This window comes from Nerophis ophidion, linkage group LG04, assembly GCF_033978795.1.
Source record: "Nerophis ophidion isolate RoL-2023_Sa linkage group LG04, RoL_Noph_v1.0, whole genome shotgun sequence".
NCBI classification, from domain to species: domain Eukaryota; kingdom Metazoa; phylum Chordata; class Actinopteri; order Syngnathiformes; family Syngnathidae; genus Nerophis; species Nerophis ophidion.
The window spans coordinates 64,259,915-64,272,173 of record NC_084614.1 but is presented as its reverse complement, the minus strand read 5'-3'; the positions used below and the strand labels follow the sequence as shown (position 1 = coordinate 64,272,173).

Here is a 12,259-nt window from a genome sequence, read left to right as displayed (position 1 = left end):
CATCGCGTGGACATCGGGGGCGGTACCTCTGGATTGGCAGACCGGGGTGGTGGTCCCTCTCTTTAAGAAGGGGGACCGGAGGGTGTGTTCCAACTATCGTGGGATCACACTCCTCAGCCTTCCCGGTAAGGTTTATTCAGGTGTACTGGAGAGGAGGCTTCGCCGGATAGTCGAACCTCGGATTCAGGAGGAACAGTGTGGTTTTCGTCCTGGTCGTGGAACTGTGGACCAGCTCTATACTCTCGGCAGGGTTCTTGAGGGTGCATGGGAGTTTGCCCAACCAGTCTACATGTGCTTTGTGGACTTGGAGAAGGCATTCGACCGTGTCCCTCGGGGAGTCCTGTGGGAAGTGCTCAGAGAGTATGGGGTACCGGACTGTCTTATTGTGGCAGTCCGCTCCCTGTACGATCAGTGTCAGAGCTTGGTCCGCATTGCTGGCAGTAAGTCGGACACGTTTCCAGTGAGGGTTGGACTCCGCCAAGGCTGTCCTTTGTCACCGATTCTGTTCATAACTTTTATGGACAGAATTTCTAGGCGCAGCCAAGGCGTTGAGGGGATCCGGTTTGGTGGCCACGGGATTAGGTCTCTGCTTTTTGCAGATGATGTAGTCCTGATGGCTTCATCTCACCGGGATCTTCAGCTCTCACTGGATCGGTTCGCAGCCGAGTGTGAAGCGACCGGAATGAGAATCAGCACCTCCAAGTCCGAGTCCATGGTTCTCGCCCGGAAAAGGGTGGAGTGCCATCTCCGGGTTGGGGAGGAGACCCTGCCCCAAGTGGAGGAGTTCAAGTACCTAGGAGTCTTGTTCACGAGTGGGGGAAGAGTGGATCGTGAGATCGACAGGCGGATCGGTGCGGCGTCTTCAGTAATGCGGACGTTGTATCGATCCGTTGTGGTGAGGAAGGAGCTGAGCCGGAAGGCAAAGCTCTCAATTTACCGGTCGATCTATGTTCCCATCCTCACCTATGGTCATGAGCTTTGGGTCATGACCGAAAGGATAAGATCACGGGTACAAGCGGCCGAAATGAGTTTCCTCCGCCGGGTGGCGGGGCTCTCCCTTAGAGATAGGGTGAGAAGCTCTGCCATCCGGGAGGAACTCAAAGTAAAGCCGCTGCTCCTTCACATCGAGAGGAGCCAGATGAGGTGGTTCGGGCATCTGGTCAGGATGCCACCCGAACGCCTCCCTAGGGAGGTGTTTAGGGCACGTCCAGCTGGTAGGAGGCCACGGGGAAGACCCAGGACACGTTGGGAAGACTATGTCTCCCGGCTGGCCTGGGAACGCCTCGGGATCCCCCGGGAAGAGCTAGACGAAGTGGCTGGAGATAGGGAAGTCTGGGCTTCCCTGCTTAGGCTGCTGCCCCTGCGACCCGACCTCGGATAAGCGGAAGATGATGGATGGATGGATGGATTATTTGAAACTTGATTTTGCATGTCACTATAAAGTTATATAAGCCTTGCTTGTTCAATATTCAATGCAAAACTTGTTTGGGTCCTTATTAAAAGGTTCATTTGTTCAACCCTTGGCCCGCGGCTTTGTTCAGTTTAAAATTTTGGCCCACTCTGTATTTGACTTTGACACCCCTGCTTTAGAATATGTTAGCATAGTTGCTAAAGAGTATAAAGTCACCAGAAAATGATACAACGACCGAGCGCTATCAGTCCAAATTTACAAATAAAATTTTCAACAACTTAGCTTCAACCTTGTATCTTTGCTTAAGATTGATCTTGCAAATAGCGCCATGGTTCAAATTCGACAGTCAGCACATCTTGTAGAAGATTGCAGCATTGTTGCAAATGACTATTGATTTGGCAGAAAATGTCTACCAAGCACTTTTATTTAAAATTTGTGGAAACATTTATCAGAATTAGCTTTACCTTTGTATCTCCACTAGGAATGTAGCGAAATTACAATTTTTATATCACAGTTATTGTCACCAAAATGATCACGGTATAGTTGAATGTGCTCAAAAAGTAGTCATAAATACAAAAAATAAATAGCCACACAATTTTATTTTCTTGGCCGAATAAATATGTTACATAATAATATTGTTCTGGATATTGTTCAGGCCATTATGCGATTTAAAAAAATGTATCAGTGATGTCACACACATTTACTTACTGTTGTCACATTCCTTCGACTATCGATTGACTCTGACTAATGGAGCACAGCCTATAAGTACAATTTGCATAATTTAATTTCTTTGTTGCTCAGAAAGTAATGTGTTTACATAAGTTTAGGTTGGCGTATGTTGTTTTATGATGGGGGAAAGAGGTTAATGTCTATTGTATTCATGTTAGCATTTAGGCTAGCTGGCGGTAGGTTGCTTCTCCAGTCATGAGCAGTGTTAATCAAAGAGTTATCAATCAGTTTTATAATAATTTTAATTTAAAATGATAATACTAACCGTGGGTAGTTTTATCGTGGTTTATCATTATATCGTTTATCGTTACATCCCTTATCTCCACCTCAGATTGATAGTATGAATAACGCTGCAGTTAAAATTGAACAGTTTATCAACACTGTTGAATAGTTTGTAGAAGATGATAGCATATTTGCCAGAAAATAAATCTTAAGAGTTAGCTATAACCTTGTACCTCCGCTTAAGATTGATCTTGTAAATATTTCCCTGGTTAGAATTCCACACCGTAAATTTAGCACGGATTTTAGAGGATGATAGCATAGTTACAAAAGAGTCTTGATTTGGCGGAGAAAAACAACCATGCCCTATCAGTCCAAAACCTTGTATGTCGAACTGAGATTGCTCAAAACGCACTCATTTTTGTCCCCCCCAAAAAAGACTACTGGGACTAAAATCTCCAAAAACATGTTTGATTCTGATGACCAGTGTCCCTTGGCTTCCATTCATATGTGCACTTGCGTCCAAACAAACATGTAGTCCGAGATAAAAAAACATTGCATAACCTGTGTTTCTTCCTTCCTGCTGATATAAGGCAGCTGCAGAGAAAAGTAACTTTCAGTTTCACACCCAAAGCAAGAAATGAGTCACTTGGTTGGGTAAAAGGGAAATTAGCCTCCTGCTGAAGGCAGCTTTTTCGGCTTTCCCCTCAACTAAAATGACAAAATTGGCTGTTTGGGAATACTTCAGCTGCTGTAAAAATACAGATGGACACAAAGGAAGTTTAGCACACACTGATGCTAAACGTACTTCCGGACAAATTAGCAATAACAAAAGCGACACTTTGAACATGATCGTGCATCCACCATAACAGCAACCATCTCTGTTTAATAAGTTCAATGGAAAATTCAAGTTGTGTTGACTTTAACTAACTATACTTTGTATCTAAAATTAGGGAAACAAATAATAATCTCTTACCAATATTTGTAATAACGCTCTTAAGAATACAAACGCTATTACTTTTACTAGTAACAAATAATCTAATTAATTACTCTTATGTATGTTGCAACGCCGTTAATGATGCATTTGATGTAATGTAGCACGCTAATTTTTATGTGGTTTTATGTCAACAAGATAGCGTCAGAAGCAAAGCAAGTTAAATGCAGGTAATATCTTTTTACTAATGAAACAACCAGCACCATACTAAAATGAACTGGATTTCAAATAGAAAGCAACATGACGCAGTAAACAACATGTAATACACGCACACATACACATTACTACTACAACGTAATAATGAACAACAAGTTAATGATTGAAGTGACAAGCCTGTAATCCTACAATACCCCTGTATGTGGAAAAGGAAGATATGATTCAATCTCTTTATTCACTGTCGGTAAACTAACGCTGTTAAAATCCTGCTCAAAGTGTGCTTTCGCTGACGTTACACATCACACATAAACACATTTTCTGCCTTCATGAAACGTCCATCAGCATATGCCATGTATTTTTTATTTTCAAAATGACACATTACTTACTTTTGGTAGTAATTAATGACATTTATTAAATAGTAATTCCGTTAACAATACAATTACTTTTTGGTAAAGTAATGAGTAACTAAAATGTATTACTTTGTTAAAGTAATTTTCTGAACACGGTTAGTGACACAAATACACGTTTTTTTCTGACAAAGGGAATAAGCGGTAGAAAATGGATGAATGGAAGTTATAGCATGCTAATATCTGCTAGCTAACATGACACAAAGAATAGAAACACAGTCCTAAGTGTTATATTTTACTTAAAAGCTAAAAAAAGTTACAATCGAGGCAGACAATTAGTCATTGATCATTATTAATTGATAACATTAATAGATGGTATAGTACAGTACATACTCCAAATTAAAAAAAACACAGCACTGCAGTGTTATCTCAGATAACCGTACATTTGATGCGAAAACTTTCATTTCAGTTATTTAAAACTCGAGACTTGGCTCGGACTTGGGACGAAAGACTTGAGACGTTATTTGGACATGGAAAAAATGACTTGCGGTACTTAATACTTAAACATGTCCGAAATCAACTAAACCATAACCGTGTACTTTTCTAAAAAAACAAAAACATGTCACAATCAAGGACAATAAGTTACACTTTAACTAAACGTTTGCTGAAAGTCAAATATGACCTATGCCAATGACTTTTTTACCTTTTGCTCGATCGGCCCCTGGAAGGAATAATTTACTTTTTGTCGTACACACACACACACACACACACACACACACACACACACACACACACACACACGCACACGCACATATGCACACATGCACACACCCACACACACATATACAAATCATTCCAGACCAGAAGGGCAAACATAAAAGTACATGCCATATCTATTTAAGATGGAGTCCATGATGTGTGGGGTTGGATTTAAATAGTGATAGTTAAACAACAATAGAGGGGCACCATGTATTGATTTTTGTTTAATGGCCACAGCTTGGTGACGTGAACAGATTTCGGTGTCAGCACTGATAATCACAGATGCTCGCCGTGGCTTCTATCCAGAATAAAAACTTAAACGATGGCCGTGTTGGTTATTTGGCAGGATAGAGGAAAAACTGCAGGAGCAGAGCTCAAGACCAGTACATTTGGGGCCGATAAAATTATATTGTAATATTTAATTTAAAAAATATATAAGTTTTGCTTTGCGAATGCTAAAAAGGTGCTAACCAATTAAGCATCAGCATTATAATTGATTATTAAGAATTCTATCGATCGCGTGAAACCGATTAATTGCGTCTTGAAGCAATTGAGGAAAATCTGAGTGCACTACCAGGCTGCAGCCAGCAGGGGCGCTGTCCATCTTGTTAATAACATCCATCCATCCATTTCCTACCGCTTGTCCCTTTCGGGTTAGTGGGGGGTGCTGGAGCCTATCTCCGCTGCAATCGGGCGGAAAGCGGCCCACACCCTGGACAAGTCTCCACCTCATCGCAGGGCCAACACAGATAGACAGACAACATTCACACAGTAGGGCCAATTTAGTGTTGCCACTCAACCTATCCCAAAGGTGCAATGTTTTTGGAGGTGGGAGGAAGCCGGAGTACCCGGAGGGAACCCACGCAGTCACGGGGAGAACATGCAAACTCCCCACAGAAAGATCCCGAGCCTGGAATTGAACTCAGGACCTTTGTGTTGTGAGGCACAAGCACTAACCCCTGTTCCACCATGCTGTAACAATATATTTAAAAGTATCCATCCATCCATCCATTTTTCCACCGCTTGTCCCGTTTGGGGTCGTGGAGGTTGCTGGAGCCTATCTCAGCTGCACATGGGCGGAAAGCAGGGTGCGAAATATGACTTTATTTAAAAATTTTAACCAAAATTGCACCTATTAAAATTCCCCCCGCCCTCTCCTCACCTCTCAATGAGAGTAAATGTACCACAGAGTCTCCGATAACTGCCTTTTCAAAAATTATTAGAATTGACAGTTGTGGCTGTGGGCAACCTCTCAATGTAATTTTTTTTGTTATTTGCCTTTAAAAATGATAGTAGCTTTTATTTAGAGTATCAGCAAAATGTATTTTGGACTTTAAAAAATGATGCCAAGGTAATATTGCTGACTGAGCAGTCCTCGTGCTGCACGAGTATAGAGTGATACCTCAAATCAACAGTGTCCCAACTTAATGATTGTGTCTCTCAGCTAATTGTTATGCTTTAAGTCGAAAGCAAAAATGTGTGTTGCAAGAATGCCCGACATTTGTTGGCGTAATAAAAGTCCCAGTGAACCCCGTAAGAGCCGACCAAAACATCTGGTCGCACTCGCAAGCATTTGCTTATAGCAAGAAATCAACATAACTTTGTCTTTCCAAGCATTGGAAGGAAGAAAGTGATTGTAAAGGACAGAGCTGAGAAGAAAAAGTGGGTGATATTCATTGACTTAAAAAAAGAAAACATCAAAAACCCGAGTGTATACGCCATTGGAGCGTACCACTGCTAGTCTGCACCATGCTGAAGCAGAAAGAGTCGATAATACCAGGCAAAAATGTTTACAAAATATCTAAACAGCACACATATAACCAAGAAAATACAGAAAAGCTGCTGATGGTGTGTTTGATGGAGAAGAAGCTGGAAGGAGACAAAGTGTAAGGGCACACTCCAAGGTAAACGGTGTAGGCTGTTACTATATCACCTCATTGTTCGTATCTTCTGTTGTATTGTTTTATACGATATTTCATATTTAAAGTTTGTTGTTAAAAGGCACGCTACATGTGGAAATTGTGGCTTTTGGGGGTGGGGGAGGGCCACCAAAAACATTGATTTGCATTTAATTTATATGGGTGACACTGATTTGAGATACAAGTGTTTTGACTTCAGAGCTGCGTCATGGAAGCAATTAAAGGCCTACTGAAATGAGATTTTCTTATTTAAACGGGGATAGCAGGTCCATTCTATTTGTCATACTTGATCATTTCGCGATATTGCAATATTTTTACTGAAAGGATCTAGTAGGGAACATCGACGATAAAGTTTGCAACTTTTGGTCGCTGATAAAAAAAAGCCTTGCCTGTACCGGAAGTAGCAGACGATGTGCGCGTGACGTCACGGGTTGTGGAGCTCCTCACATCCGCATATTGTTTACAATCTTGGCCACCAGCAGCGAGAGCGATTCGGACCGAGAAAGCGACGATTTCCCCGTTAATTTGAGCGAGGATGAAAGATTTGTGGATGAGGATAGTAAGAGTGAAGGACTAGAAAAAAAAAAAGAGAGGGCAGTGGGAGCGATTCAGATGTTATTAGACACATTTACTAGGATAATTCTGGAAAATCCCTTATCAGCTTATTGTGTTACTAGTGTTTTAGTGAGATTATATATTCGTACCTGAAAGTCGGAGGGGTGTGGCAGCTGCCTCTTTGACAGGTGCACGAGGAACGACGCGAACTCTGCTCATGTCTACGGTAAGAGCCGACTTATTACCACAATTTTCTCACCGAAACTTGCCGGTTGACATGTGGTAGAGAAGCATGTATGCTTGACCGCTCTGTTCCATAGTAAAGCTTCACCTTCGGCAATGTAAACAAGGAAACACCGGCTGTGTTTGTGTTGCTAAAGGTAGCCGCAATACACTGCTTCCCACCTACATATTTCTTCTTTGACGTCTCCATTTTTAATTGAACAAATTGCAAAAGATTCAGCAACACAGATGTCCACAATACTGTGTAATTATGCGATTAAAGCAGACGAGTTATAGCTGGGATCGGGCTGGAACAAAATGTCCGCTACAATCCGAGAAGTCACGCGCACCCTTCATCATACCGACATTTTCAACAGGATACTTCGCGCGAAATTTAAAATTGCAATTTAGTAAACTAAAAAGGCCGTATTAGCATGTGTTGCAATGTTAATATTTCATCATTGATATATAAACTATCAGACTGTGTGGTCGGTAGTAGTGGGTTTCAGTAGGCCTTTAAAGGCCTACTGAAATGAGATTTTCTTATTTAAACGGGGATAGCAGGTCCATTCTATGTGTCATACTTGATCATTTCGCGATATTGCCATATTTTTCCTGAAAGGATTTAGTAGAGAACATCCACGATAAAGTTCGCAACTGGAGAAAAGCCCTGCCTTTACTGGAAGTCGCAGACGATGACGTCACATGTTGATGGCTCCTCACATATTCACATTGATTTTAATGGGAGCCTCCAACAAAAACAGCTATTCGGACAGAGAAAACGACAATTTCCCCATTAATTTGAGCGAAGATGAAAGATTTGTGTTTGAGGATATTGATAGCGACGGACTAGAAAAAAAAAAAGAAAAAAAAACAAGTTAAAAAAAAACGTGATTGCATTGAGACGGATTCATATGTTTTTAGAGACATTTACTAGGATAATTCTGGGAAATCCCTTATCTTTCTATTGTGTTGCTAGTGTTTTAGTGAGTTTAACAGTACCTGATAGTCGGAAATGTGTCTCCAGTGTCTCAGGGAAGTCGACGGCAGCTATGGGCGGCACAAGCTCAGCTGATATCCAGTAAGAAGCGACTTTTTAACCACAATTTTCTCACAGAAACCTGCTGGTTGACATTCGGTTGGGATCCATGTCCGCTCTGATCCATAGTAAAGTTTCACCTCTGTGAATTTTAAACAAGGAATCCCCGTGTGTTTGTGTGGCTAAAGGCTAAAGCTTCCCAACTCCGTCTTTCTACTTTGACTTCTCCAATATCAATTGAACAAATTGCAAAAGATTGAGCAACACAGATCTCCAAAATACTGTGTAATTATGCAGTTAAAGCAGACGACATTTTGCTGTGTGTGTGTGTGTGCAGCGCTCATATTCCTAACAGCCCGTGACGTCCTCCCCAACCCGGAGATGGCATTCCACCCTTTTCCGGGCGAGAACCATGGACTCGGACTTGGAGGTGCTGATTCTCATTCCGGTCGCTTCACACTCGGCTGCGAACCGATCCAGCGAGAGCTGAAGATCCCGGTCAGATGAAGCCATCAGGACCACATCATCTGCAAAAAGCAGAGACCTAATCCTGCGGTTACCAAACCGGAACCCCTCAACGCCTTGACTGGGGCTAGAAATTCTGTCCATAAAAGTTATGAACAGAATCGGTGACAAAGGACAGCCTTGGCGTAGTCCAACCCTCACTGGAAATGTGTTCGACTTACTGCCGGCAATGCGGACCAAGCTCTGGCACTGATCGTACAGGGAGCGGACCGCCACAATAAGACAGTCCGATACCCCATACTCTCTGAGCACTCCCCACAGGACTTCCCGAGGGACACGGTCGAATGCCTTCTCCAAGTCTACAAAGCACATGTAGACTGGTTGGGCAAACTCCCATGCACCCTCAAGAACCCTGCCGAGAGTATAGAGCTGGTCCACAGTTCCACGACCAGGACGAAAACCACACTGTTCCTCCTGAATCCGAGGTTCGACTATCCGTCGTAGCCTCTTCTCCAGTACACCTGAATAAACCTTACCGGGAAGGCTGAGGAGTGTGATCCCACGATAGTTGGAACACACCCTCCGTCCCCCTTCTTAAAGAGAGGAACCACCACCCCGGTCTGGATTCCCCCTTCTTAAAGAGAGGAACCACCACCCCGGTCTGCCAATCCAGAGGTACCGCCCCCGATGTCCACGCGACGGGGCGGAATAGCTCGGTTGGTAGAGTGGCCGTGCCAGCAACTTAAGGGTTGCAGGTTCGATTCCCGCTTGTGCCATCCTAGTTACTGCCGTTGTGTCCTTGGGCAAGACACTTTAGCCACCTGCTCCCAGTGCCACCCACACTGGTTTAAATGTAACTTAGATATTGGGTGTCACTATGTAAAGCGCTTTGAGTCACTTGAGAAAAGCGCTATATAAATATAATTCACTTCACTTCACAAAGTCTTGTCAACCAAGACAGCCCCACAGCATCCAGAGCCTTAAGGAAATCCGGGCGGATCTCGTCCACCCCTGGGGCCTTGCCACCGAGGAGCTTTTTAACTACCTCAGCGACCTCAGCCTCAACATTAACAATATAAATAAATAAATAAATGGGTTGTACTTGTATAGCGCTTTTCTACCTTCAGGGTACTCAAAGCGCTTTGACACTACTTCCACATTTACCCATTCACACACACATTCACACACTGATGGAGGGAACTGCCATGCAAGGCGCTATCAATAGCTTTATATGACCCCCCCCCCCAAAAAATATATAACATATCAAAAGATGATATGTTATACACAAGTAGCGGCGTCTTGGTGCGGCGTCTTCAGTAATGCGGACGTTGTATCGATCCGTTGTGGTGAAGAAGGAGCTGAGCCGGAAGGCAAAGCTCTCAATTTACCGGTCGATCTACGTTTCCATCCTGACCTATGGTCATGAGCTTTGGGTCATGACCGAAAGGACAAGATCACGGGTATAAGCGGCCGAAATGAGTTTCCTCCGCCGGGTGGCGGGGCTCTCCCTTAGAGATAGGGTGAGAAGCTCTGCCATCCGGGAGGAGCTCAACGTAAAGCCGCTGCTCCTCCACATCGAGAGGAGCCAGATGAGGTGACTTGGGCATCTGATCAGGATACCACCCAAACGCCTCCCTAGGGAGGTGTTTAGGGCACGTCCAACCGGTAGGAGGCCACGGGGAAGACTATGTCTCCCGGCTGGCCTGGGAACGCCTCGGGATCCCCCGGGAAGAGCTAAATGAAGTGGCTGGGGAGAGGGATGTCTGGGTTTCTTTGCTTAGGCTGCTGCCCCCGCGACCCGACCTCAGATAAGCGGAAGAAGATGGATGGATGGATACTTGTGTTGCATAAAATATCCACGAGGCCATCACGACCTACAAAAATGTGTTGTTTCCTAACCTTATCAGCTAAAAACTTGGAACACACTGGTGTAAGGCCACAAAGGGGATGATGGAAACCCCCCTCTTCGTCATCCTCCTCCTTCTTCTTCACCAAACCAACCCTCTACGAGCCTCGCCCCTCTCTTCCTTCCTTCGTCGCCCTCATTTTGGGGATGCAGGAGCTCATCCTGTAATTTTTTTTTTTTTTTTTTGTGGCAAGTCAAAAATTGCTTCCAGCTTACTGCAGTGCAAAAAACACGAGTGGGCTGGAACAACCATGGAGTTCCACTATTAAGGCTGTGATAAGTAGTCACACTTTGGATTTTAAATGGACGCTGCGACGGGACTTAACCCAGCATCCTCATCGGGACGCACACAAAAAGATTGAGCATCCCGAAGATGAGAGCAGGTTCGTGGGAGGAGGGGCGGAGGGGCCACGCTGGACTCACCAGTCAGTGTCGGAAGTTTCGTCAATGACGTCCTGGTAGGCGGTGAGCAGAGCCAGTCTGTTCTTTGCGAGATTCACAGCCATGTTCGAACCCGGCGAGCATCCAGGCCGCTGCTGATGGGAGAAAAGACGCGGAATGAGCCCCTCTGAGGCGGCGGCGGCAGCAGCAGGAGGAGGAAGTCCTGAGTGGGGGAGACAAAGGGAAACGTCACGGTGGCCGAGAGGTCCTAGCGCCGGAACCTTACATCTGATAAGCCCGCTTGTGCCACGTGAACGTTTCTGTGCTGTCAAATATCCCCAAAAAGTACATCACAGCAAATCATAACAGTGAGCAGAAGGCAATGAAAAAAAAAACCCAGAAAGATGCATGTCCTAATATCTAAGTTAATGATTAATGCGAAGGGCTACTAGTTTGATACACACTTAAAGGCCTGCTGAAACCCACTACTACCCACCAAACAGTCTGATAGTTTATATATCAATGATGAAATATTAACATTGCAACACATGCCAATACGGCCTTTTTAGTTTACTAAATTACAATTTTAAATTTCCCGGGACTTTTTTCTTGAAAACGTTGCGTAATGATGACGTGTACGCGTGACGTCACGGGCTGTTATGAATATGAGCGCTGCACACACACACAGCTAAAAGTCGTCTGCTTTAAAGGCACAATTACACAGTATTTTGGAGATCTGTGTTACTGAATCTTTTGCAATTTGTTCAATTAAAATTGGAGGAGTCAAAGTAGAAAGACGGAGTTGGGAAGCTTTAGCCTTTAGCCACACAAACACACGGTGATTCCTTGTTTAAAATTCACGGAGTTGACACTTTACTATGGATCACAGCGGACATGGATCCCGACCACTTGTCAACTAGCGGGTTTCGGTGAGAAAATTATGGTTAAGAAGTCGCTGCTTACCGGATATCAGCTGAGATTGCGCCTCCCATACAGCTGCCCTTGACTTCCCCGAGACACTGCGCGTCAACACCCGGCCGTGGACGTATACTTCCGACTATCAGGTACTGTTAAACTCACTAAAACACTAGCAACACAATAGAAAGACAAGGGATTTCCCAGAATTTTCCTAGTAAATGCCTCTAAAAACATATGAA

The 12,259-nt window shown here is 44.0% G+C and overlaps 1 protein-coding gene across 4 annotated transcripts in view; it reads right to left on the bottom strand.

The window, feature by feature from the left end:
* dbn1 (drebrin 1) overlaps positions 1-11,329 on the bottom strand; it is a 97,479-nt gene extending 86,150 nt beyond the window's left edge. For 2 of the 4 annotated variants that reach the window (XM_061898790.1, XM_061898791.1), the window contains exon 1: positions 11,145-11,329. In XM_061898790.1, the coding sequence (XP_061754774.1) occupies positions 11,145-11,227 (83 nt within the window). In that variant the 5' untranslated portion in view covers positions 11,228-11,329. The remainder of the gene's footprint in view (positions 1-11,144) is intronic. The other 2 variants (XM_061898792.1, XM_061898794.1) reach the window with 2 other exon arrangements.
* Between the last annotated feature and the right edge of the window lie 930 nt (positions 11,330-12,259).